At 46.8% G+C, this 24,917-nt stretch overlaps 1 protein-coding gene across 1 annotated transcript in view; it reads left to right on the plus strand.

The window, feature by feature from the left end:
* The window catches only part of LRRC75A (leucine rich repeat containing 75A), a 179,048-nt gene that overhangs the window by 26,678 nt on the left and 127,453 nt on the right, over positions 1-24,917 (plus strand). Inside the window, exon 2 of the mRNA XM_026656453.2 lies at positions 22,549-22,677. Within this exon, the coding sequence (XP_026512238.1) occupies positions 22,549-22,677 (129 nt within the window). The remainder of the gene's footprint in view (positions 1-22,548; positions 22,678-24,917) is intronic.

Consider the following 24,917-nt stretch of genomic DNA (forward strand, 5'->3'; position numbering starts at 1 on the left):
TTTTTTTTTTTAAATCTGTTCTTCTTGTCTTACTATTTACATTCAGCAGTTCTAATGGTCATTCACGGAGGGAGCCAGTACCTTTTGGCTCTGAAGGTCTGGGTGTCTCCTGACTGGTATGGGATGCAGAGTCTCTCACATGGGCTGGCAGATCACAGTTTAGGTCGAAGTGCCATTGGAAAGTCACGGGTGCCTCGTGTTTGTTCTGTGGCCCTCAGGAAATGGGTTGGTGACGGAGCTGTTCCTCATGGACTAAGGGGACACAAAAGCGCCACCATGCTGGGCAACGTTTGGAGGTGGTGTCAGCAGAGAGATTGAGAGCTGTACAGGCTGTGGAGACTGAACTGTTCCCCTCGTCTCTCCTTCAGATCAGCCCCTCTGAATGGGCACCATGGGGAAGCTTGAATGGCCTGTGCTGGGAGGGTGCACGGAGATCTTCAATCTCCAACGATGCCAAGCTGGTATCTTTCTCCTGCAATAAAAAAAAACACATGTGCCCTGTTTTAAAAAAGAGAGAGAGAGAAACGTAATGGTGCTTGGAAAGCCATCTGAGCCGTGTCAAGATACTATCACAGCTGCTGACAGGATCAGAAAGAAGGATTCCGTAGGGGCATTTTCTCTAATTAGCAGCGATAATATCGCCACCTCTATTAGTGCTTGATGGGAGTTGGAAAGTGAATGGTTTGGGATGGAGCTAGGGGGCTGCTCAGGGTGTGCTTGGAAAAGGAAAGCAGTACCGTACTGCAAAGACGCTTCTTAGGGCAAAACTCACCCCTTGGTTCTGCACGCAGCTGTTGGTGTGCAGCGCAGAGCTGGTGCATGCCCAGCGCTCCTTGTGCTGTGCATGGGGCTCCCATTGATGTCTGTGTGGGGGACATGAAACACAGATCCTCAGGCTGGATGATGGCCTGCAGTGGAGGGGAATTTAGCCCCAAGTCCTGGGTCTATGTTGGGTAGTTTTACTAATGCATCAATCCAAGAATGCTCTGTTCCCTCTGCTGAGGCAGTTGGGTCATAAATGTTGCTCTTGACATCACCTACTCATTCAAAGATCCATTGGGCTTCTTTGACTGAGGCCTGAACCACGGTGTCCTGATCAAATTCCTACTCAAGGGGTGACGGTTCTGCCTTCCTAAATGCTCTGTGTAGTTTCAACTGGCTATGCTGGTGCTCTTTGCTTCCTGCCCTAAACTGTGTGTGCATGCATGCATGCATACATACATACATAGATGTGTGTATATATATATTTTTCCACTGCTTGGAAATGAAAGCCCACTTACACACCAATTCTTTAATTACAAGCTCTGTGGGGCAGGGTCTCTCTGTATGTGGCTGTACTTTGCCTCGCTCAACGAAGCTCCGATTCATAGCGGGGGCTCCGAGTGCGATGGTGAGATCAATATGAACTAGGGGATGCTGCTACAGGTTCAGTTAGTCCCACTCTCCCATTTCCGTGTCAGATATGGGTGATGGAAAAATGATGAATAGTGCATTCATGCCCCATCCCAATGCCAAGCCTCTCTGACTCCTAGTACAGAGCATTTAATACTGATGTGATTGACAGGCTGAAAACATGGTCATTGATTTCTTTCCGAACACGGAATTTGGGGGAAAATTGAATCTACGCGATTGAAGGTGGAATGGCAGAGTTCAGGGTGCAGAAGCTTTTACGGGTGGGGCAGAGGGGGGCCTTTAGGCAGGTATGTAGGGATGTGTGTGTTTTGGGGTATAGGAGGGAAAAGGTGGGGCTTGGCAGAGAACAGTGCCAGTCAAAGGATGAACTACTTCCATGTTGAGGAAAGAGAGGGAAACCCTTGGAATGGGACGTAAAGGGGATCTGGTCTCTAAAGGCACCCATGGGGAGGCAGTGTTGCTTAGTGAATAGAGCAGTGGACTGGAACTCAGGAGATATGGGTTCTTTTCCTGGTTCTGCTACTGGCCTGCTGGGTGACCTTGGGCAAGTCACTTTCTCTCGCTGTGCCTCAGTTTCCCCCATTTCTAAAATGGCAGTAATGATACTGACTTCCTTTGTAAAGCCTTTGAGATCTATGGGTAAAAGTGCAGTATAAGAGCTAGGTATTATTAGTAGTAGTAGTAGTTATGCATGGTAAGATGCTTCTGGTCATCAGCTGATCATGCTAGAGTCAAGGAGGAATTTTTTCTCCTATGTACAGCATTGCACAGTTGTTAAGCTGCATTTCAGGGACTTTCTTTTGGGGGTTTTCTGAAGTCTGACATTGGCCACTGTGTTGGGAACAGGATACTGGACTGAAATGGACCATTGTAGACAGTGTGCTAGGAACTGATTGTTTTGAAAGAACTAAATCCCCAGCAGTGCTGTTCAGGCCGTATTTTGTGTTTGATCTGTGAGGTGTGTGCAACTTTATGCCTGGATTATGTACGGAAAGGTAAAAGGTGAAGTCCGTCTGTGCTCTTCCCCCGTACCACTCTCAGGTTGGAGCCTGAGAGTCAGGGTTCCTGGGCTCCGTTCTCCCCTCAGCCACTGGCCCGATGGAGAAGATACAGGACCAGGGTAGGTAACTGGAAATACGTCGTATGAAATGCACAATGTTGATGTGCAACACGAGCCAAAGCCTTTCAATTCATTAATGCTAATGAACATCATTTGTGCAGGTGAAGACCGGGGAGATGATGAAGTGAAAAGCTTATAGGCTCTGGTTTTTTTCAAGGATGACAAGAACCCTTACTCAATTACACTGTGTGTTTAGTGAGACTCTTCCGTTATGTCAAACAGTGAAAGAAATATGATCATGAATGGCAATACCGCTAATGATTCAGTTGCTCCAAGCCCAGGCAGCAGGGCTGTCTTTACCCATCAGTTTAAAGTTATGGAGATGAATGGGTTCCCCTTCCTCCCCGCCCCATTTCCTTTTCTAAACACCTACCTTAAAAAAAAATCAAATTAAATTTTACATCCGTAAAATGAAACCATAACTTCCCATTTATATTTTTAAATATGGGTTATTTCAAAGATCCCAATTCCAAAATGTCTGTTTTCTTTACATATTTATGATGTCTTTATTTTTGTACGCACAACACTGCCTGTGTGTATGTGTTAGAGTTGTCAAGCGATTAAAAAAATTAACCGTGCGCTTAATCGCACCGTTAAACAATAATAGAATACCATTCATTTAAATATTTTTGGATGTTTTCTACATTTTCAAATATATTGATTTCAATTATAACAGAGAATACAAAGTGTACAGTGCTCACTTAATATTTATTTTTGATTACAAATATTTGCACTGTAAAAAACAAAAGAAACAGTATTTTTCAATTCACCTAATACAAGTACTGTAGTGCAATCTCTTTATCATGCAAGTTGAACTCACAAATGTAGAATTACTGGTATGTACAAAGAAATAACTGCATTCAAAAATAAAACAATGTAAAACTTTAGAGCATACAAATCCACTCAGTCTTACTTCTTGTTTAGCCAATCGTTCAGACAAACAAGTTTGTTTACATTTACAGGAAATAATGCTGCCCACTTCTTATTCACAAGAGTGCAGTTATGTAACCAAACCCCCCCCCTACATTTGTAAGTTGCATTTTCATGATAAAGAGATTGCAGAAAAACATCCAAAAATATTTAATAAATTTCAATTGGTATTCTGTTTAACAATGTGATTAAAACGGTGATTAATCACGATTAATTTTTTTGAGTTAATCGCGTGAGTTAACTGCAATTAATCGACAGCCCTAGTATGTGTATATATAAATATTTGTGGGTGTGAGAAAGAGAGTGTGCTAGTTAGCTTGCAAATAAGAGCCCTTTAAGTGACCATAAAGCACCTAACCTCACCACCAAAGGATAGGAGTTTCTTGAGCTCAGACAAAACAGGGCTTAACACAAAACCTCACAAACAAAAACCTCGTATTAATAGAAACGATTTGATCAGTTGTAAAACAAAGGGAAGTTTTGTTTGGCTCCAGAGGTTGGTGTATCCGAGCATTGCACCATTGGGCAGGCATGTATGGCTGAAGGTGCAACTGACTAGAAACAAAAGGTGAAAATAGGGTGACCAGATGTCCCAATTTTTGGGTCTTTTTCTTGTATAGGCTCCTATTACCCCCTACCCCATCCTGATTTTTCACATTTGCTGTCTGGTCACCCTAATAGTAACTGCATATCCACTTTCAGCCTTGGGTCTCCAAGCCTGTTACTTCCCCTCCTTTGTATCATTGACTCCATTTTACAGATGGGGGAACTGACGCCAAGTCCAAATCTACAGAATGCATTCTGCTGGTGTAGTAACGCCACGTCCCTGAACGAAATTAGCTATGCCGACAGAATCACTATTCCGTGGCATAATTATGTCTACACTGAGAGTTTTATAGGCATGGCTGTGTGATTTTTGTTTCACACTCCTAGCCGAGACAGCTATGCCTGATTAGGTTATAAGGCCATACAAAGGTGAAGTAAATTAGCCAAAGCCAAACAATGCATCAAGGCAGGGATAGAACCCAGGGAAGCAGTGTTGTATAGTAGCTAGGGTGCTGGATTGGCCATCAAGAAACAGGGGTCCTATTCCTGGCTCACCCCCTAAGCTGCTGTCTGACCTCAGATAGTGAATTGAGACTGTTGCAACTCTCAGTTTTAATAATGGAAAGTATTAATAAGAAAGGCCCAGGGGTCGGTGGGGGGAGGGTTTAAATACACTATGTTAACTTGCCCCGGTGTTCTGCTGTGAGCCCAGCCTCTTTAGAAACTGCAAATCTGGAGCAGTTGGGAGCAGGTGCAGCAAGAAAAGCAAACATTCACAGGCTACTATTTAGCACAGCTTCAGTGCCTCTTAAATGCTTTCTGTAAATTAAAGCTCTGCTTGTGACTTGCCGTCTGGGCTTTCTGTGTCTGCACTGGGTCTTTCAGGCTAGCTCCTTTAGAGGATGGAAGTGGCAGGCTCTTGATTAAACTTGTCATATTTCCTTTTAATGCTCTATTGAGGAGCTCTTAATGTGAGCTGCAGCAGCAGCCGCGGCATTAATAGAGTGATTGCATTGCAAGGTTGATGCATTGGCCTTCTTTGGATTTTAGCCATGTAAACAGTTGTGCTCACACTGGTGGCCATGAAAGATGGAGCTGTCCGTCAGGAGAAAAGGGGTTTATGGTGAAAGGTCACCCAACACCTATCATGCTGGTACTCAGCAGTTGCTGAGCTGAGCAGATGACAGGTGCTGCGTGGATGGCATCCAGGAGCCCGATCCTGCAAACCTATACGTAAGTGGCCCTTATTCATGTGAATTTTCTGCCAGATTAACACCATGAGCTGTAGGGTAATGAGAGAAATTGACAGGTCAGAGACTGAGGCCATCTGCTTGAAGCTTTTGGGTGCCAGCCAAGATTCCTGGCTCTTGTCCTTGGTCACAGTTTCTAATGCTCCATCATCTCCAAGGGCAGTTTGGAGAGATTTATCGCAAAATCAGGAAGCAGGCAAACTCCGGTTGTTTAAAGGCGGACGTGAGTAATACCCGTTCCTTCGGCGTTCCTGCTAATACCCAGCTACGGCTCATGCTTGTGTGACAGGCAATGGCGGATTTGATTGACTGAAATTCTCAAAACTGAGCCTTTAGTCGCATCTGGGTTCTGGCAATCCCTTTGAATGCTAGCTCCCAGCCCTTTCTGTGTCCGGCTCCTACCTGCTGTGAGAACCAAGATGACGTGTGCAGCTCAGACTGTGGCTTGGTATAGTCATTAAAGATACAAGAGCACGTTCCAGATGAGGAACACCGGCCCTGGTATCCTGGCTGCATTCCAGCTTGGGTAATGACATTCGCCTTGCAGTCTGAACTAATTCAGCACATTTGTCTGCACGTCCCTTATTAACTGTTGTTGTTTAGTATCTGTATAGCGTCATCACCTTATCTTTGCCCATTAATCCATCTTTCTGAGATTCTGACCCCCCCAGAGTAGGGCCAGGCAGCTGCGTTTGTTATTTATGTCAATCTGCCAGTGAAATGTTTACTCCTTCTCCCCTAAAACGTGGACTCTCTTCCTTAAATTTATCCTCACTTGAAGTACAGAAAGAACAGCCTTGGGTCCCTAGGCCATTATTTGTTCTTCTAAACATAAAAATGGCCGCGCTTTGAATTCCGTTTTCTTGTGGCCCTGCTGGACTAGAAACAAGAGTTTGATCCCATGGGAAAGAGGTCATTTTCCCGCTTGTTTGTTTGTTCCCAAGGTTGTGGATCTTCAATGTGTGACGTTCTTTTGTATGGTAAAAGTTATTGCAGGTCATTTTTAGAGGCTTTATTATATTCCCCGTCATCCAGTTCCCTGTGTACTTTAGAAGGTCATGGCTATTGAAAACAGTCCTAGTTTAACTAAAAAGTGAAGCTGTTTAAAAAATATGTGGTACAGCTTTTTGTGTAACTTGTGTGGTATATACAGAATACATGATGGTGCATTGTGGTGTGACGGTTTTAGTGCACCCATCTGGGATTGTTTGTTGATTTGTGGTACTGTTGTGCCCCTGGACGTGGAGCATTGTGCTAGGTGCTGTACGAACACAGAACAGACAGTCCCTGCTGATGAACTGCTGAACTCGCTGAGATGAGTAATGGGGCCAGCCAGAGCTAATGCTGGTGAAAGCTTTGTGCCAACCGGCTAGGGTGACCAGATGTCCCGATTTTATAGGGACAGTCCTGATTTTTGGGTCTTTTTCTTGTATAGGCTCCTATTACCCCCCCACCCCGTCCCGATTTTTCACACTTGCTGTCTGGTCACCCTACAACCGGCCATTGCATATTCTCTATGTGGATGGCTTACTGTGGGGTGAGTGTAGATGCACATGTCTCTGTGTTTGCATATATGTTGCAATTTTTAAATTGGGCTGAGAGTAATGCAAGGCATCATTGGTCAGCCATTCACTGCTGCGCCTCCTGAAGCCGTACCCCCGTAGCTTTTCCACGAAGGCACTTCCACCGGAGCTAGATTTGCCCTTTGGATAATGGTCTGAGCGCGCTGGACTGATGACATATTGAGCAGCCACCAGGTGGCCCATCAGTAGGACAATTGTTCACAGTAAAAGCTAATAACTTGCTTTTAGACGCCACTGGCAGCGAGGGCTGGATTAGATGGGGGTGGAGGAAGGGAGGTTTTTACTAGTCCTCTCTCACTCACTCTTTGAGGGCAGCTGCCTTTTGCCATTGAATGATTCTTTAGCATTCTGGAGCAGAAGAAAGAACTAATTGTTAAGGGGGAGATTTTTGAAGGCGCAGAGGGCATTTAGCGGCTCAAGTCCCATTTGTGCCTTTGACAATCACCCCTTTTCCCCTTTGAGGCAACCCATTCTGTGTCTGCCCCTCCGGGATGGCTTGCCTGCAGGCTGCCCGTGTCTCTGCTTTCTTTATTCATTGCATTGCTCATGCTAACCTCCTGAGATCATTTTGCCCCGATAGGATGCGGTGGATGATTGATTACACCCAATATACGCCCTTCCTTCGTGTCCGTCCCATGTTTATGATAAGAGCCTCCCCGTCTGTAAAGTCCTCTTTACATCCCTCTTGGGTAATTACTAGAGATAAGAGATCTTTTTGGAAGTGGCACATTCTAAACAACCCCAGGATTATTTGTGAGTCCAGGGAGCTCCGAGCAATATTTTACATCAACAGAGGCCCAAAGCTGCTAATTGCGTTCCATTTGTGTTAATGAAACAAGCATTTTGCCATGCTCTGCTTTGTCATAGGAGTCCTGGCCGGTTGCTTGGGCTTGTTGGACTTTTTTTTTTTCCTAAATGAAATTGAAGTTGCAGTGACAAATGGTTTAATAAGGGAAAATATGTTTGACACCCAGTGTTCAAGGATCTTCACGACTTTGTGGAGGGGGGGGGGGGGTATTACCTGCCACCTGCTCATGCACGAAAACTCAATACTAAGCCTCACAAGACAATTGACGGATCATTATTTGATGCTGTGCTGTAATCTTTGAAAGTGGATGGGAATAGCTAGTTTGGTTTGTCTGGCATTAGATGGAGACAGGCTGATTTTATTGATCCTGAATGGCTTGTCTCCTTTATTTCCATCACTGGCATAGCGGGTGCTGCATCGATCTCATTTTCCTGGTGAAACTGATGGTGATCTCTTACTGTAAGCTGTTTGGGCCAGGAACCGTCTTTTTGTTCAGTGTGTGCACAGCACCCTGGTGCAGCGGGGTCCTGGTTCACAGCTGGTACTCCTAGGTGCTACCATGATACTACTACTACTAATCTTTCCTGCGATAGTGACCATTGCTTTGAAAACTCTCCTTAATTATTTTCCCCATTCAAAGTGAAAGAACTATTTAAACGTTGCCCCATCCATGAGTGACCTACTGACCTGCAACTTAGTGGTTATTGACAGCTTATAGGAACGTTGACTTTCCAAGTGCAAATTTTTATCTGGTTTTGTGGCTGGGTTTTGTCTTTCTTTGACAGCTACTCCCTTTGCCGGGTTCAGTTTGGATTAGTTTGGTCTGTCTTGTGATTGATTCAGGAGAGGTGCTGGCATGTGGCTCTTGCTGGAGAGCTGGGTAAGGGCTGGAGCTCTCCTTCTATGACCTCTGTGCTGGGGTATGGCTCTCAGTCCCATCTGTTCGCTCTAGGTCTCTGCGCTTTTTTGGGCCCTGTCCTGGGTTTCAACACCCACATGCTCCAAAACCTGGGCCGAGGCAAATGGTGGGGATCTGATGTGTTCTATGAAATCAATTAACAGACCTTTGGAAAAGACTTTCATTTCCAAACTGGTTTTCTATTGGTGCAAGGTACTTAGTCCGAAACATTTGAGAACCCACAGTCCACAAACGGACAAAATGTACAACTGATGAGCTAATCTTACCTGACGAGAAACTGGGCGTTTGAGGTGAGAAATCGATCAGTCTCTTTCTCCGCATATCTTGTCTTGATTTGCAAAGTTATAGTAATAGATATTGGAGATGGAAAAGGTCTGTTGGATCTAGTCTGCTCCCTCCAGTGCAAGATTTTCTGCTGTTGTCAAGGCTCTGTGGCAGGCTGCTCTTAAATTCTATCTTGTATAACGCATCCCCGCTCCCGCCCCCCCCAGTCACAGTAATATCTGAATGCTTTGCAATCTAACATTTTTATCCAGAGGCAGGGCAGTCCTGTTATCCCCATTGTACAGATGGGAACTGAGACTCTGGGAGACTAAGTGACTTGGCCAAGGTCACATAGGAAGTCTGTGGCAGGGAATTGAAACTTGGTCCCTTACGTCCCAGGCTAGCACCCTAACCACTGGACTATTCTTCCTTTCAATGCTCTGATATGGCAGATTGGAAACGCTTCATTTCAGTTGCAAAAATTGAGATTTTAAAATGAGTTAAATATGAAAATGAATAATATCATTGGGCCTGTAGCCCCTGTATTATTGTCTTTGCAATTAAATCCCCACCAGGGAGGCATGAAAGGGAGTTTGGGATTGTGAGGTGTGAACATAACTGGAGGTTGTTGAACAATTCCTGTTGTCTTGCTCAGATTAGCTTTCAGTGTTCCAATCCACCGCTTCCCTTGGGAACCTATTACACAGTTTTTAATAGCTCTCACGGTCAGGAAGTTTTTTCCCTCACTGTCATCCTAAAATTTCCCTTTCTTGGTTTCATCCCATTGCTCCTAGTTGTATCCTTTGTTTTTTGTCATGGCAACAATTAGGAAAAGCTGTGACGTTCTCCTAAGGAAAAAAAAGCCAAATTCTATGAAGTTTTTCAGGCCAGGTCTTCATAATCCATACTGGTTACTTCTTCTCATGATCATGTTGATTGTGGAGCACCAGCTCTTTCCTAGTTAAGGTTGGGATCCTCTAGCAGTCTAGTGCAGTCTTTGTTCAGTTACTTTACAAAGGTTAGAAGTTAGAATTATGGGACAGTAATTACCAGGATTATCCACTTAATGCTTTTTGAAGAGAAGCATCACATTTACTTTCCTTCTGTTTTCTGGTACCTCCCTAGTTCTCCGTGAATTATTTTTTTAAAAATCTGTATGGCATGAAAAGCATTATATTAGAGCTAAGTGTTGTTGGTTTGTTATTGTTTTGCTACTTCCCTTAAATCCCCCCAGATGCATGTTGTATAGGTTTAAAAATTCCAAGTAATCCCCTGAGTGCTCTTTATCAATAGCTGTTTTTATAAGGCCTTCCTCACTTCCTAACTGCCTTTCATTATTTCTTTTGTTAAAGTCAGATTTTGAAAAAAGAACTTCAGATTTTCAGCCAGTTTTTGAGTTCTTGTTCATTTCATCCCCCATGCTGGTTCTTTTAATGGGCCGCCTTTCTACCCCAAGATAGCTTAAAAGCCCCTTTATATTCCTCCTCTGGATGCTTTTATCTAATATTAACTTTCTGCTTTTTTTTGCTGTGTGTATCGGTTCCCTACAAGGCTTAGATCTCGGAGAAGTCCCTCACGAAGTCACATTAGCCACTTCTTCCTCCTTGTTTATTTCAAAGTAAATGTATTCTATTATGCCTTTAATTATGGCGTCTCGGAAGATTTCCCAGACTTCTTCCATACTGATGATGGGTTTTAGTACTTCCTCCAACTGGACCGTTCTTATTAGATTTCTTGATTACTCTCAATTTGCTTTCCTGACATCTAATACCCTTACACTGCTGCATTCTGTTGAATTTAAGTAGCTTGTGGTAAAAGGCTGTAAGCTTCTCTGTCGGTCCCTGCAAGTTGGTGAGCTATCCAGGATGGCTTCATGGGGCCTCTGCTTTGTCTTAGCCTCATAAAGTTAGATCAAAAATGAAACAAAGGTCAAATAATATTGTAGGGAAAAGGGAGGAGCAAAATGAGTCTAATGGGACTGCCACGGTTTCACCTCATCCCAAAGTGATTTTCCCTCTCTGATGTTCAGTTCCTTCAGAGCAAATATATGTTCTGATCTTAACAGATGTGTTCAGAAGCTTGCAAAAATTCAATAAGACAATGTCAATGCGCAAGTTTCTTAGCGGCAACATCAGAAACTACAGGGCACGTTCTAAGGTTTATTAAATGGAGAGCAGGCTAGCTGGCAAAGGACTCTGGTAACCAGACTATAATAATAATAATAATAATGATAAATATAAACAGCAGCAAGCGCTTCCTTGTAGTGAGACGGGCGCTCTTTGTAGCCAGTTGTGGCTCTGGGTTGCTTTCAAGTGGTTTCACAGGCTTGATTCTCTGTCTGCTTGTTTGCTTTGTTTAGTTAATCCCAAATCCTCTTTGACTTTGGCATTAGCGCTGGGTGCATAACAGGCAGAGAGAGACTCTGGTGAATGCGGTTCTCTGACATACTTGGAAACTACCTCAGTCTCCTCCTCCTCCTCCTCCAAAAGTCAGCTGTAGATGTTAGCAACTTGAGACAGCTCAGGGATGCAGAGATGTTCCTGTTTCCTATCCCCAGACGCAGACATAGAGACACTGTCCCCCGAACCTCCCCAACAAACCAACCTGGCTCAGCAAAGTGAGGTGTTTGTGTGTGCTCACAACAGAATAATAACCCTCTATAAATACCGAGATGGTTGTATTCGGATTGGCTGATCACCACATTTGTTCTTAACCCCGGTGCCTCTCCTGTTGGTAAATTGTATTTGCTACCCCGGTGGGTGTCACTTACGGAAAGGGGAAGATGCTGGGAATCTCAATGTGCTGAAAGGAAAATTAACGATTCCAGTCAGACTCGGGTGTTTTTCTCCAAAATCAGAGATGAGCGATTTGCCGCTGCCAGCATGAACTGGTGTTAAGTTATTAAATCGCAGATGAGCTCATTGCTTGGACTCATTGCTTGTGTAGCTTTAAAATATTGCACATGGAGGGGCTGGGGGCGAGGGACGATGCTGGTGTAGCAGTGAGATTTATGGAGCAGCTGAGAGATGCATCTGTGGTAAAGGCAGGGGAGAAGGCTTCCTGTAAAAGATTCTCTCTCTCCCAGGAGAATGGGTGTCCTAGAATCATTGGTTTTATTTTCCTACTTCTAAAACTTAGCTTAAGGAGAATTGCCAGGTTTTTGAGATGCATAAAAAGAAGTGGTGCGATAATAAGCCTGCTTCCATCCCAAAAGATCCCGGGGTGCCAAAAGCTGTATGTCCAGGATTACTCTACTCAGCTCTGAAAACCACCTTCCCCTGGGGTCAGCCAGTGGCAGTCAGTCATTCTTTGCCAGTGACACCCTATGACTGTAGGACACCCTATGACTGTTGAGAAGACCTTACTCAATGTTTGCTAAGTCCTAATATTTCACACTGGCAAAGTGTGTCGTGTCTCTCCTGTGGACCAGCCACTGGATAACAGCCTACTATTGCTGCCAGCTCTAAGGATTATTTTTTCTAACTTGAGTGGTAGAGGTTTTTGCTATGGATCTTCAGGTCTTGGATTCAAATACTCTTGTAATTGTTACTTACTCATGCAAACTCCCATTGTCCTCAGTGGGGAATTTCCCCTAAGGAAACACAGAGCTCGAGAATTTCTGCATGTAGTGCTTTTTTTTTTTTAAAGGGGAAATGAAAGGTAACTTATGCAATTAAAATTACAAAGAGTGGAATCTACGACGCATGGATGGATAATACAGTAACTCCCCACTTAACATCCTCTTGCTTAACGTTGTTTCGATCTTACATCCCTGGTCGATTACAGAACATGCTCCATTTAAAGTTGTGCAATGCTTCGCTATAAAGTCGTTTGGCTGCCTGCTTTGTCCACAGCTGGCAGCCCCGCTATTATCTCCCCCATGTCCCCCCCCCGGACAGCGTCTCCCGCCTGCCGGCAGACCCCGTGGATCAGCACCTTCCCCCTCCTCCCCCCACCTCCTGCCTGCGGCAATCAGCTGGCTTGCGGCGTTCAGGAGGGAGGGGGGAGGAGTGAGGACGCGGCGTGCGGAGTAAAGGGGGCCGGGGGGAGAAGAGGCAGGTTAAGGGTGGGGGCTTCGGGAAAGGGGGCGGTGGGCGGGCCGAGGGTGGAGGCCCCCGCCCCTGGTGCTTGCACAATAGGGGAAGCTGCCGCTGCTGCGCCATGTGCTTCTCCTAGCCTACAGCACCTTCAGCCTCCTTGCCTGCCTCACTGTCTCCAGTGCCAGTGGGCTGTGCCTGTGTGGGGTAAGGCGGGAGCACCTCCCAACTGTAGTACTGAACTGTACTGTATCGCAAAAAAAAAAAATCCCCGGAACCCAAACCCCCCCCCCATTTACTTCATTCTTATGGGGAAATCGGATTCGCTTAACATCGTTTCACTTAAAGTCGCATTTTTCAGGAACATAACTACAGCGTTAAGTGAGGAGTTACTGCAGTAATGGGAGCCTTCCTTAATGCCCAAGCCATGCTGCAAGGTCAGGAAACAGATTGTGTAGGATATACCCATTTTGATCCTAAGTAGGTTCCCTCTAAATGCAGGCAAAATACAAGCAGACCTCCCCCTCAGTCCCCAGCTTTCTGCCTTGGGCAAAGGCTTTTCCAGCCTCAAATGGGGGCCCAAAATCATGAAACCCATGTTGATTTTCTCTGCCTTGCCAAGTGCAGGAACAGAAGGGAATTGCCTGCCTCTTCTCCAGTAGGGCAGCAGGGGATCCCCGGGCACAATAGGCTGGGGGGTGGGGGAGGTTGTTCCTGCTGATGTAACTTACAGCAGCTCTAAGGCTTTGCTAAGTTACTCTGGGGGCTGGGTCACCCCAGCTGCTTGCCAGCTCCATGTCTGGGATCGCAGAAGGGTGGTTGAGTCACTTCTCTCCTTCCTCTTGGGTTCTGCACTGAGCTCAGCTCAGCTGGACTCGAAGATCTAGATGTTTAAATCTTGGTATTGATCCCTGAAGTTACCGAGGATCTTTGCGACGTGTTACCATAGTACATCCAGCATTTCCATCTCTTGATGGTCCCGCAACATCCCTCCACTTTGCCAGTCCATATAACCCCATAACCCCTGGCCCTTTGACCACTTCTCATTCGCAGCCAGTCATTCGGAGTGCAGGTCCAGAGTTTTCACCAGCTGTTGGTTCACGTTAACTAGCGGGTTGCTCCCTAGATTTGTGCTGCTCTGCCGTGCTGCGTGCAGAAGCTGAAAGAAGCAGTTGCAGTTGGCAGAGGTAGAAAGGGAGCCGCATACCAGTAGAAAGGGCGTTAGCGACCGTCTCTTTCCAGACTGTGCTGAATGGAAACTAGAGCTGGTCCGGCACTGGAATGCTGTGTGCTCCTTGTTACCAGCAGGGGTGGGAATGAAGCCTTTGCTCTTGATTAACTGAAGCGTCATAAATCTGAGAGACTCGGGAAGCAGTTATGCTGTATTCTCCTGGGAAAATAGTCCCACGGGCCGTAAGTGGAGGAGTGAACTTTATGGCACCGGGCATATGGGCAAATGAATAGTCGGGGGATACAGGTTATCCAGCCCAAAGTGAATGGCATCGTCTGTTTTTCACTGGTTCTATAGTAAGGTTGCACTCTTCCAGGGCCGGAGGGCTCAACTTTTGTTTTGCCCAGTTTGTGTCAAAAGCACCAGCAATGGGTCAACCAGTTGAAACCAAAATAGTCCACCTGCTGATTGTCTTTCTACAGCCTCAGACTCCAATACCCGGGAGAATGATTGCAAGTGCAAAATCTGCAAGAGGTCTTTGGAGAAAGCATAATTTTTCCATGGAAAGGTTAATCTCTCTCTTTCTCTCTCGTTCCTAAATAGAACTGGAACATGCAAAATATTCTGTGGTCTGATAACTGCACAGGGCCTAAACAGGTCGGTTGTAGAATCCCCTCCCCTCTCAAAAATCTAGCTCTAGAACCCAGGCGGTTCGAAGTTCTAGAACACATTTCAAAAGTGAGTAATAGGCCCTTAGAATCTGCATGGTTTGAAGTGGCTCTGAATTCTAGAAACTACTCCACTCTAAATGATTCTAGCTTCTCTGTGATGTAGCACTTATCCATTTCACTTTCTAGATCAGTGTTTCTCAACCTTTATGATACCAGGGACTGGCTTGCTGCCTTCCTAAATTGAGTCAGGGAGATCTCAGGGACTGGCGCCAGTCCATGGACCAGTCATTGAGAAACACTGATCTAGAATACACATGGTTACGTTCTAGGCTCTTAAATCAATCTGGTTCTGAACAGTTGTTGTAGAACTTCTCTTGTTCTTTAAAAAAACAAAAAAACAAACAAACAACCAACCAACAACCTCCAGAAACTATATAACTAAATAACTCTCTTTAATAATTGAGTTGGGTCTTCCTCCTTGTCTAATTAAAAGCAAACACTGTAGTGTAGCCTCATTAAGTATTTGCAGTGCAGTATATAAGATCATCCATTATTTCTATATCTCTGAACTCTGTGGGTATAATTAAGAATAGTTTTTTTTAAAGTACCAGCATGACAGTGGCCATATGACAGATCATTGGTTTGGGTAGTTGTTTTTTAAAAAACAAGCTAAGTAATTTATAAGCAACAGGCGGACTAACTGGTTAACTTCAATTTTTTGGTACTCCCATGAAATTAAAAACAGCCCAACGGATTTTGATTTTAAGCTGTAGAATTCCCCACTCCCTGGGCTGAGGCTATTCATGCCAAGTTTCAGCCTGGAGTCAATATTTTATACTGCGTTGGAAGATTTGCAGTGAAAATGCCAGCAGAGCAAAACCTTAACTCCATCAGTGCCAGGATCATGCACCTAAATTCTGCAAACTGCAGAACCGTTGCATTGCTGCTCCCAGTCTCAGCCTCCCAGTTCCACTCCACGCAGTATCCCTCCTTAACTTCCTGAGTTCAGTGTCTTAACAAAAACGAAGGAAAGAAGGGCAGATGCTTGCTTCCAGCCTGCAGGGTCACACAGCCTCACTGCTTGCAAAGGACTTGCGTCCCCACGAGCCATTTATCAAGAACTGAAGCATTTCCAAGCTTAGTGGTTCACGCTGAATTGGAACCAGCGCTGAGTCATTAGTCACTTGCACTGTCTTTATTAAAGCACTGGGGACGCTTTGATTTCAGTTATTAACAACTTCCATGTGTGGCTGCCTGCGGGTCGCTGCCAGCTGCTGCCCTTTGGATCATTGAAAATCATTGGTAGTGGTCGGAGGCTGTGTTGTTGTGGCAGGGAGCAGGGGGACTAGGCGGTCAGGATTCCTTAGGCCTGATCTGCCCTTGAAAGTTGTATTGATTTTTACCTGTCTAGTTATACCAGCACAGCTCCTAGAGTGGATGACGTTAGACCAGTATAAAGATATCTTGTATGGTATATTTATTCCTCTTCCCATATGGCAACAGCCAGGGGCTTTGGAGCACCATTTAAAGTGTGTGTGTGTGTGTGTGTGTGTGTGTGTGTGTGTGTGTGTGCGCGCGCCATAGATTTGCCACCTCCCCCCCCCCCACCTGAACTCTTCTTTTTTCCTCCTGGGTGCACCCCCACGAGCAGCCTGGCCCATGAGCGCCTACACCTACCCCCATCCAAATCTGAGTGAGTGGTGGTGTGAGCTGGCACCTGGGTTGCAGCGTCGCTCAAGTTTGGCCCAGCTGAGAAGTGGGTGGGGCTGTGGACTGGGTGCGGGGAGGGATAGCTCAGTGGTTTGAGCATTGGCCTGCTAAACCCAGCAGGGCCTCAATCCTTGAGGGGGGCCGCTTAGGGATCTGGGGCAAAATCAGTACTTGGTCCTGCTGGTGAAGGCAGGGGGCTGGACTCGATGACCTTTCGGGGTCCCTTCCAGTTCTATGAGATAGGGTGGTCCCCCTGGCTCTACGGGCTGTTGCAATAGCTATCCCAGTATAAGGCTATGTCTATACCGTGGGGATTATAGCAGTGTGTCAGTGGCCCCATAGCTAGGTTGGCATGATGCTGTGGGGTATGGAAGGGGTTTTTCTGGCTCTGTTAGGAACCCCACCATCCTGCGCGATGGTAGCTGGGTTGACGGAAGCATTCTTCCATCAACCTAGCTGTGTCTGTGCTGGAGTTTAGGTCGGCACTGCTACTGCACTCAGGAATGTGAATTTTTCACACTGCAGCTGAGCGCCGCAGCTATGTGGACTAAGACCGGGCCCAAGTCCCCCTTGTACTGGTACAACAGCATCCAACTAAGGGGGTTGTATGGCTTTAACTAGACGGGAAGTTAAAGCGGGTACAAACTTCTAGCGTAGACAAGGTCCATAATTTGACTTTGGGCAAGTCAGGTCCTTGCTCTAATCCAGGGTATCCTACAGCAGCCTACCTGCTCCCTGCAATTCACCCCATCAGCCTTTGTGGGTATGTCTACACTGGAACTGACTCGGGCTCCTGGGGCTTGTGCTACTGGACTAAAAATAGCAGGGCAGATGTTCCCGCTCAGGCTGGAGCCCCGGCTCTGAGACCCGCCCCCATTGCTGGGTCTCAGAGCTGAGCGGAGCCTGAGTCAGTTGACCTGGGCTCCGAGACTTGCTGCTGATGTTGTTTTTTGTTGGCAGTGTAGACGTACCCTTTACGGACAGGTGCTCTTCGGAGTCTCAACTGAGTCCTAGTCCCACAGCCTCAGCTGGGAGGCAGCTGATTGAGTCACAGGTAGGGCTGGGCTCATCTCCCCTTAAAAGCGGCCAGTCACCCTATGACAATACCATTGTGATTCAGTAGCATCTGACAGCCACTTTGTACTGGTGTGAATGCACCGGGAGCAGGGCAATTGAGAAACAGGCCCAATCTGTTATGCAATTCATCTTTTGTCTGTTGCTTAGGACAGATCTCACTGTTCATTGTGTTCAAAGTGCCGAATAACCATTAGCTAATAATCGTCATAGAAATCCCTTGTGAGCTGTATGTGTGTTATCCCCAGTTTATGGATGGGGAAACCAGAGGCGGAGAGAGATTAAATGACCTGCTAAACCTGGTTTTAAAAATGACACAACTTCTGCTTCCATGTGCAACGTTTTTGAAAAACTAAATGCGATAGCGATCTGTGTCGTTTCCTGCATTCCAGTGGCAGGCAAAGTGTGTCTGCTCTAGTCATATCAGGACAATGCCTCTTGCTACCTTACTACTTACACCGAGTTTTACCAACTTAGTGGAAGTTAGCGTCTATTTTTTATGCATGCCTCAAACGAGAAGAACAGAGTGACTTTCATTGAGGTGCGTAATTCACTGCACAAAATCCATCGGTACAAGTGCTTTCATGAGAACCAGCCCAAACATGGCAGGACAGGGCTTGCTGTTGCTTCCTGGTGTTGCTTACTTGTATGTGTAAAGCTCCTACAGCTACTCTGTTGGCTGCTGGTTTAGCATCCATTTGTATTTCTGTTGGGCCTTGAGTCTAGATGAAAGCTGAAGGGTTCCAGGTTCAAGCCTCCCATTTCTGAGAAAAAACAGCTGATTTTTGCGTTCTGCAGGCATCTGAGTCTGAAGGATTTAAAGTGTTCTGCAACAGAATCTCTCCTTGGTTGGGATGGAACTTCAGAGGTGAAGTCTATGGAGGACCAGCTGGGTGTGGAATTGTCTCCACACCCAATTGTGGAAAAGGCTGTTAAGCCTTTGATGTATTACGAATGATGAGGGAGATTAATAGCACAGATGGATGGAGTTTCTGACAGCAGGCATCTATCTTTGAGAATCTGCTTTGCTTGCTACCCTAGAAGTCTGCCCCCTTTTATGAGTTAATTTGCTAGGACCAAGGCTGCCTTTCCATCTGAAAGTCTCCTTTCTTAGGGTACGTCTACACTACGAGATTAATTCAAATTTAGATAATTCGAATTTGGGAAACAGATTGTATAAATTCGATTGTGCGTGGCCACACTAAGCACATTAATTCGGTTTTTAACCACATTAATTCGGTGGTGTGAGGCCACACTACCCCATTAATTTTAACCACATTAATTCGGTGGTGTGCGGCCACACTACCCCTAATTCGAATTAACAAAATCGATTTTGGTGCTACTCCGCTCGTCGGGGTGGAGTACAGAAATCGATTTTAAGTGCCCTTTAATTCGAAGTAACTGGCTCCATTGTGTGGACGGGTTAAGGATTAATTCGGATTAACGCAGCTAAATCTGAATTAAAGTCGTAGTGTAGACCAGGCCTTAGGTGTGGCTCTAGGGTGGGATGGACTTTGATGGGCAAAAGATTTTTTTGGGACAGGGAGAACTGTCATTGTTCTCTTCAGTCTCCTGAATGATTCCATATTAAGCTCCATCTTTGAAAATGTTGGCATGCGCACACAACGGCCAGCAAAGAAGAATTTTGGATGTGTTTTCTACAAGGTCCTGAAGCAGAATTATGTACTGGTCTTAGAGAGGCTGCTTCTGCATCCCCTCCCCACCTTCGATCCAGTGGATAAGTTTGGGAATTTCAGCTACTTTTATTCAAGACCATCTTTTGGCTGTCACCTCGCACAACGGGGCTCTGATTCCTCATTTGGGGCCCTCGGTGCTTCCATGATGCATACAATTAATCAGAAAAGCTTTCGTGCTGGATACTGTCAGTCCATATGGCTGGACTCTGTAGCTTAATTGGCATATCCTAATGCGGCTATGATTATAGCTCTACTCACAGCTAATCGAGAGTCTCATACAAGGGTATAGAATTGTGTCTTTGGCTCAGAAAGTCTCCAGTTCAGTTTCGTAGGCTGCCCATATGATATGTGACTTAGCCGATGACTGCTGGAGTTAGCACCCACAATGTCATTGTCACTCCTGCTCTACAGCTACCATTACGCTTTACTCGCCCTTCTCCTTAAGACAAGCCTGGAGAAGCTGCAATAGTTTTCCTGGAGTCTACTTATCTGGGCTATAAATTGGCTTTTTATTTTATTTATTTATTTATTTATTTTGGGTGGTTGCTAATTTATACTTTACTGTCGTCCCATTTAAAAAAAGAAAAGACCCTCTTTTCTCCAAGAGCATCAGGTCACCTGTGCAAAGAATCTCTCTCTCAGGAAAAGCTCAGTTCTTCTAACTCTGAAACAGTTGCCAGGCTGCATTTTGTCACTGGCTGAATTTTAGTGGGAGTTTAATTGATTCCTGTGGATTGTACATAGAGGGTGATTGCAAAGCATTTTGGGATCCTTTGTGCACGGATCTAAGGAGCTACACTTGCTCTTCAGGATCGGAGCACATTTTTATCTAGTCTGCTAACCTATCTCTGGAAGTGCCCAGCACCTGACCACATCCCATGCAGTGTCCTGTCCCAGAGTGCCTCACCCCAGTGTGCTCAAAATGTGACCCCCGCGATAGGGTGACCAGATAGCAAGTGTGAAAAATCGGGACGGGGGGAGGTAATAGGGTCCTATATAAAACAAAGCCCTGAATAGCGGGATATCTGGTCACCCTGTCCAGGGACCATGCGTCCCGTAAGAGACCTTGAGAAGCAGGCAGTAAGGACATTGGGGGAGGTGGGTGCGGGAGATTCTCTCCCTGCTATAAAATGGTTGTCCACATAAAAAGTTAGCACCACCTACTGTGTAGTGTGAGGACAAGGGAAATGGCTCCTGACTGCAGCTTGTGCCCTGAAGCATGCAGCTGATTAGTCTGATCATTATCCAGGCCGTCACAGCTACAGGTGTGATATGGGGCAGTGAGACTGTCCGGCCCTTTTTAAAATATCTAGGCTGTTCTGCATTGGATTGTGGTTTTTGTTTTGGTCCTTCCTGATTTTTTTTCTCTCTAGAGACATCCCCTTTGTGTTCCCATCTTGCCCTATTTCCAGGGTCCGCTTTGGGGAACATTCACATGGCTCCATTCCTTCCTGGCCAAGCGTGAGGGCCCCCATCAGCTCCGTGAGGGCAAATGGAGGCAGCCGGTCAGGATCTGAAATGTGCAGCACGTGACTGATCTGAGTGCAGGGGTTGCGTACGTGCTGCTTGGCATCTGGGTTCAGCCGGCAAATGGGTCATCCAGAGGGAGAGCTAGCTGATCTCGCTCACAAAACCCACACGAGAAGTCATGAGTTGCAGGATGTCACCATTACTCACTGACACAGACCAGGGGCAGCTTTTGGGGGAGCGTAGCCACCTCCCATACTAAATCTAGTGTTAACTCTTAAAGCACCAATTCCATGCTGTCCTGTGAAGGCAGGTGCAGCCGGTGAATTTCCCTCTCTGGCCAGGCCCAGGGGTCTGTCGACAGAAGCACTTTACGGAACAGGAGGCAAGCTTGACCACTGCTGTGTTGGTGCGCATTCAGGGGTGAAAGTAACTTAAAGTACTTACCGATACGCTGGAGTCCTGAGCGGGGGCGTGGCCTCAACCGGAAGAGGTGGGGCCTTTCAAGATGTAAAGGCCCTGGGGCTCCGGCTGTGGCTGGGAGCCCCAGGGCCTTTAAATCACCCTGGAGCTACCAGCTGCAGAGGCGGCTGGGAGCCCTGGGGCTCAGGGGTGAATGAAAGAGCCCAGGGCTCCGGGCCCTTTAAATCACCGCGGGAGCCCTGCCACCATTATCCCGGGGCAGCAGGGCTAGAGCAGGGATTTAAAGGGCCTGGTGCTCCTGCCACCTTGGGGAGCCCTAGACCCTTTAAAGTGCCGCCGGAGCTCCGGCAGAGGGGCTCGAGTGTTGCTTTAAAGGGCCCGGGGCTCCCTGCAGGGGCCGGAGCTCTGGGCCCTTTCAATCACCGCCGGAGAAGCCGGTCCAGTTCGCCACGTACTGGACCGGACTGGCTTACTTTCACCTCTGTGCGCGTTGCACTTTGAAGATGGTGCCTAGAATGCTAGGTGTCGAGAAGGACGGAATATTATCCCAACTGTGAAAGGGTGTGCGTGCGTGTGTGTGTTCACGAGAGGGCTACAGGCCAAGTGGTGACACAACCCCTCACTGGCCTGGATTGAAACCCAGGCCCGTCACACCCTAGTTTACAGGCACAGTACCAAGGCAGAGAGAGATTTAAGTGACTTGCCCATGGTCAGACAGAGTCTGTGACAGAGCTGGGAATTGAACCAATCTGCAGAGTCCTTGCCCAGTGCCCTAACCACAAGGGCATCCTTGTTGTATTAAAAGCTGAGCAAAGGGCTTTATCTTACAGAAGTAGCTGCTTTGTTTGCGGAACGTGCGGTAATCTGCCAATAAGCTTGAGTAGCACTGCAATTTCCCCGGGGAGCTGCTCTCGAGGGACAAAGGACCGCTAGTAGATGAGAGAAGATATCTGAAATAAATTGAATACACTGTATTTAATCCCCCCCTCCAACCCTTTATGAAAAGCTAAAGAGCGGAACGGTCGATCTACACTAGTGTGTTTAATAGTGTTGTGGGGTTTGTGCCAAAATGCCTTACATTGCTGTGTCTTGGGACACCCTGGGCCCGATTCTGCCTCCCAGCCATCTTATGCTGGCATAGTTCTGTTGATTTCAGTGGAGTCACCTGTGGCTTGCCCTGGGGGAGTGAGAGGCGAATCAGCCTGCTGAGTATAGTTTACTCAGTGAATGTATTGCTTATGAAGCGTGCCAGTTGACAGCCCTGGAGCCTGATGTCTGCTCTCCATAGTACAGGTAAAGCATTGGCGTGCAAGTGTCCCCACGCCAACGCGCCAAGGTACTTAGAGACGGGCACGTCTGAGCTCCTTGGCTACTGCCCTGAGACTGCCAACACAGGTGAATTGTGAGAGATGGGCTGTTGCCATCGACCTCCTAGCGTAACTAACCTTGCTCTTGTTTTCTGCAGGACTTAGGAATGGAATCAACCTCTCTGGATGACGTCCTGTATAGATATGCCAGCTTCCGAAACCTGGTGGATCCAATCACCCATGACTTGATCATCAGTCTCGCTAGATACATTCATTGCCCCAAACCGGTAGGTAACTCGCTCCAACTACATGGCCAAGGCAGTTCTAGTCACTTGATCATTTGGGAAATGTAGTTTTGTTGTAAACGAGAAGCTTTTTGTGCGTTTGCTTGTTTTTTATAATCAATGCCGCACAAAATACCTTCAGGTTAACACCGAGATTGTGATCCTCCGAGTAGAGATGTCCTGTTGTGGGGAGAGTGGATCGATGCACAGTATTCTCTGTGAATTCCCAACAACCCGAATGACGTGCATTTAATGCTTCGTTAATTCTGTTGTTTGTTTTTTCATATTCCCCGTCTTTGCTCTTTCCTCCTGTCTCGTTTGCTCGGGCAAAGCACTAAGGCACGTTCTGTCTGGAACAATACAGGGGTATGGACAGGATGACTTCCTAGGCCTTTTCTATCTCTGATTTCTGTGGTGCCTGTCTTTCCTCTTGTGTCTCTAAATGAAGCGAGTTACCCAGATGACACATTTCTCACCCCTGTAAGGAGGGCACTTGTCTTTGCAAGCGTTTGAGCGTGCCGTGAGCAAAGCTGGCAGCGCAGGGGCCTGGAGAGCGTGGCAGTCGGAAGGACTAGCCTGAGTCGAATAGTTATCGGCTGGGGTGATGGGACTGAACTGTGATGTCAGAACCGGGATTTGCTTTCCATTGCATCATGGTGGTAGTTTGATCGTGGCGTGGGGGAGACCTGGCCCCGGGCTGCTCTATTCAGAGTCAGAAATGGAAACGGAGTTGTTCAAAGCAGCGTCTCGATATTAGACAGGTTCGTACGTCAGCTGCAGTTGTGGCAGAAACGTTCCTAACCCACCCAGCTTCAGCTTTTGATGGCGACGTGCCAGATCCTCCACTGGTGTAAATTGGAGTAACTCCACTGAAGTCAATGGGAGCTATGCCGATTTACCCCAGAGGAGGATCTGGCCCTGTTGAGTCATGGAAAAGGTGTTTGAACGATGGTTCTAAATTAGGGATGGACAGAAATGGATGTGATTCTGGTTTTGGACCTCATCAGTCAGGGTATGTTTTGCGGGAGTGACTGGGATGCAGGCCCCATTTCATCTGCCCCTGCAAAGCTTGGGAGTGTGTGGTTTCAGATGAATGGTCCGCAGGGTTTGGATTCCTCTCTACTTTTCCTGTTGAGGGCTAGAGCATTCGTCACAAACCTCAGTAAAGACCCGAGTCCTCTTCAGCAACGCTTAGAACGTTGGGGCCAGGTATTCCAAAGAGCTCCGCTCCTGTTTAGGGATGAGACTTTCAGAAGTGCTCTGCACTGGTGAATCTCATCCTGTTGGGCTATTTTCTTTCCCTAGGATTTATTTTTTAAATTAACCACTTAACACCCCCCCCCGCCCCATTTCAGTGTTTGATTCAGTGAACTGCGTGGACCTGGGATGGTACAAATACCAGACTTCTCAAAACATCTCGGTTGCTGAGGAAGGGGGATTGAAAGAGAGGTCAGGGTATTAGCTTGGGAGACCTGGGTTTAGTTCCCTGCTGTGCCACAGGCCTCGGCAAGTCATTGAGGCTCCGTCTAAACTTATAATGCTGCTGCAGTGCTTCGGTGTGGGCATTTTCACTACCGTGATGGGACGGGTTCTCCCATTGGCGCAGATAAGCCATCTTCCTCAGAGACCGTAGCTAGGTCGACAGAAGAATTTTTCCGTCAACCCAGCGCTATCTACCCTGGGGGTTATGTCTGCATATCTCAGGGGGATGGATTTTCCCCTCCCCTCCCCTCCCCGCTGAGAGATGTGGCTATGCTGATGTAAATTTTCAGTGTAGACTGTCCCTTAGCTCCTCTGTGGCTGAATTCTGTAAATTCGAGATAATAGCTCTTCTCTCCCTCACGGGGTGTAGTGAGTGTGACAGGTTGCCTCCCATCTGGGGTGCCACCTGATGTACTGGGGTCCCACTGAGCCCGCCCGTTCCACCAGCTGGGGCTTCCTCACCCTGTCCTGCTGTGCCAGGCCCTCAAGCCTCCTCTAGCAGACACAGGTATGGCCACACCCAGCTGCAAACAGACACAGAGGCTGAAATCAGCGCTGTGTGGGAGGATTCAGCTCGGGGATTGCCCAGTACTCAAGTAAACACCTCCGTTGGGGTGTAAACCCCAAATTATATTGCCTTGCGCTGTATAGCGATCTATACAGCGTAAGCTCATAAAAATCGCCCTCTCCCTTAATGTGGAGGGAGATATGCACAGCTTGTTGCCGCCCCCACCCCCCCAGTTATAAATGGCACTAACTGG

This window comes from Terrapene carolina, unplaced genomic scaffold, assembly GCF_002925995.2.
Source record: "Terrapene carolina triunguis isolate 2854851 unplaced genomic scaffold, T_m_triunguis-2.0 Scaffold231, whole genome shotgun sequence".
Lineage (NCBI taxonomy): Eukaryota > Metazoa > Chordata > Testudines > Emydidae > Terrapene > Terrapene triunguis.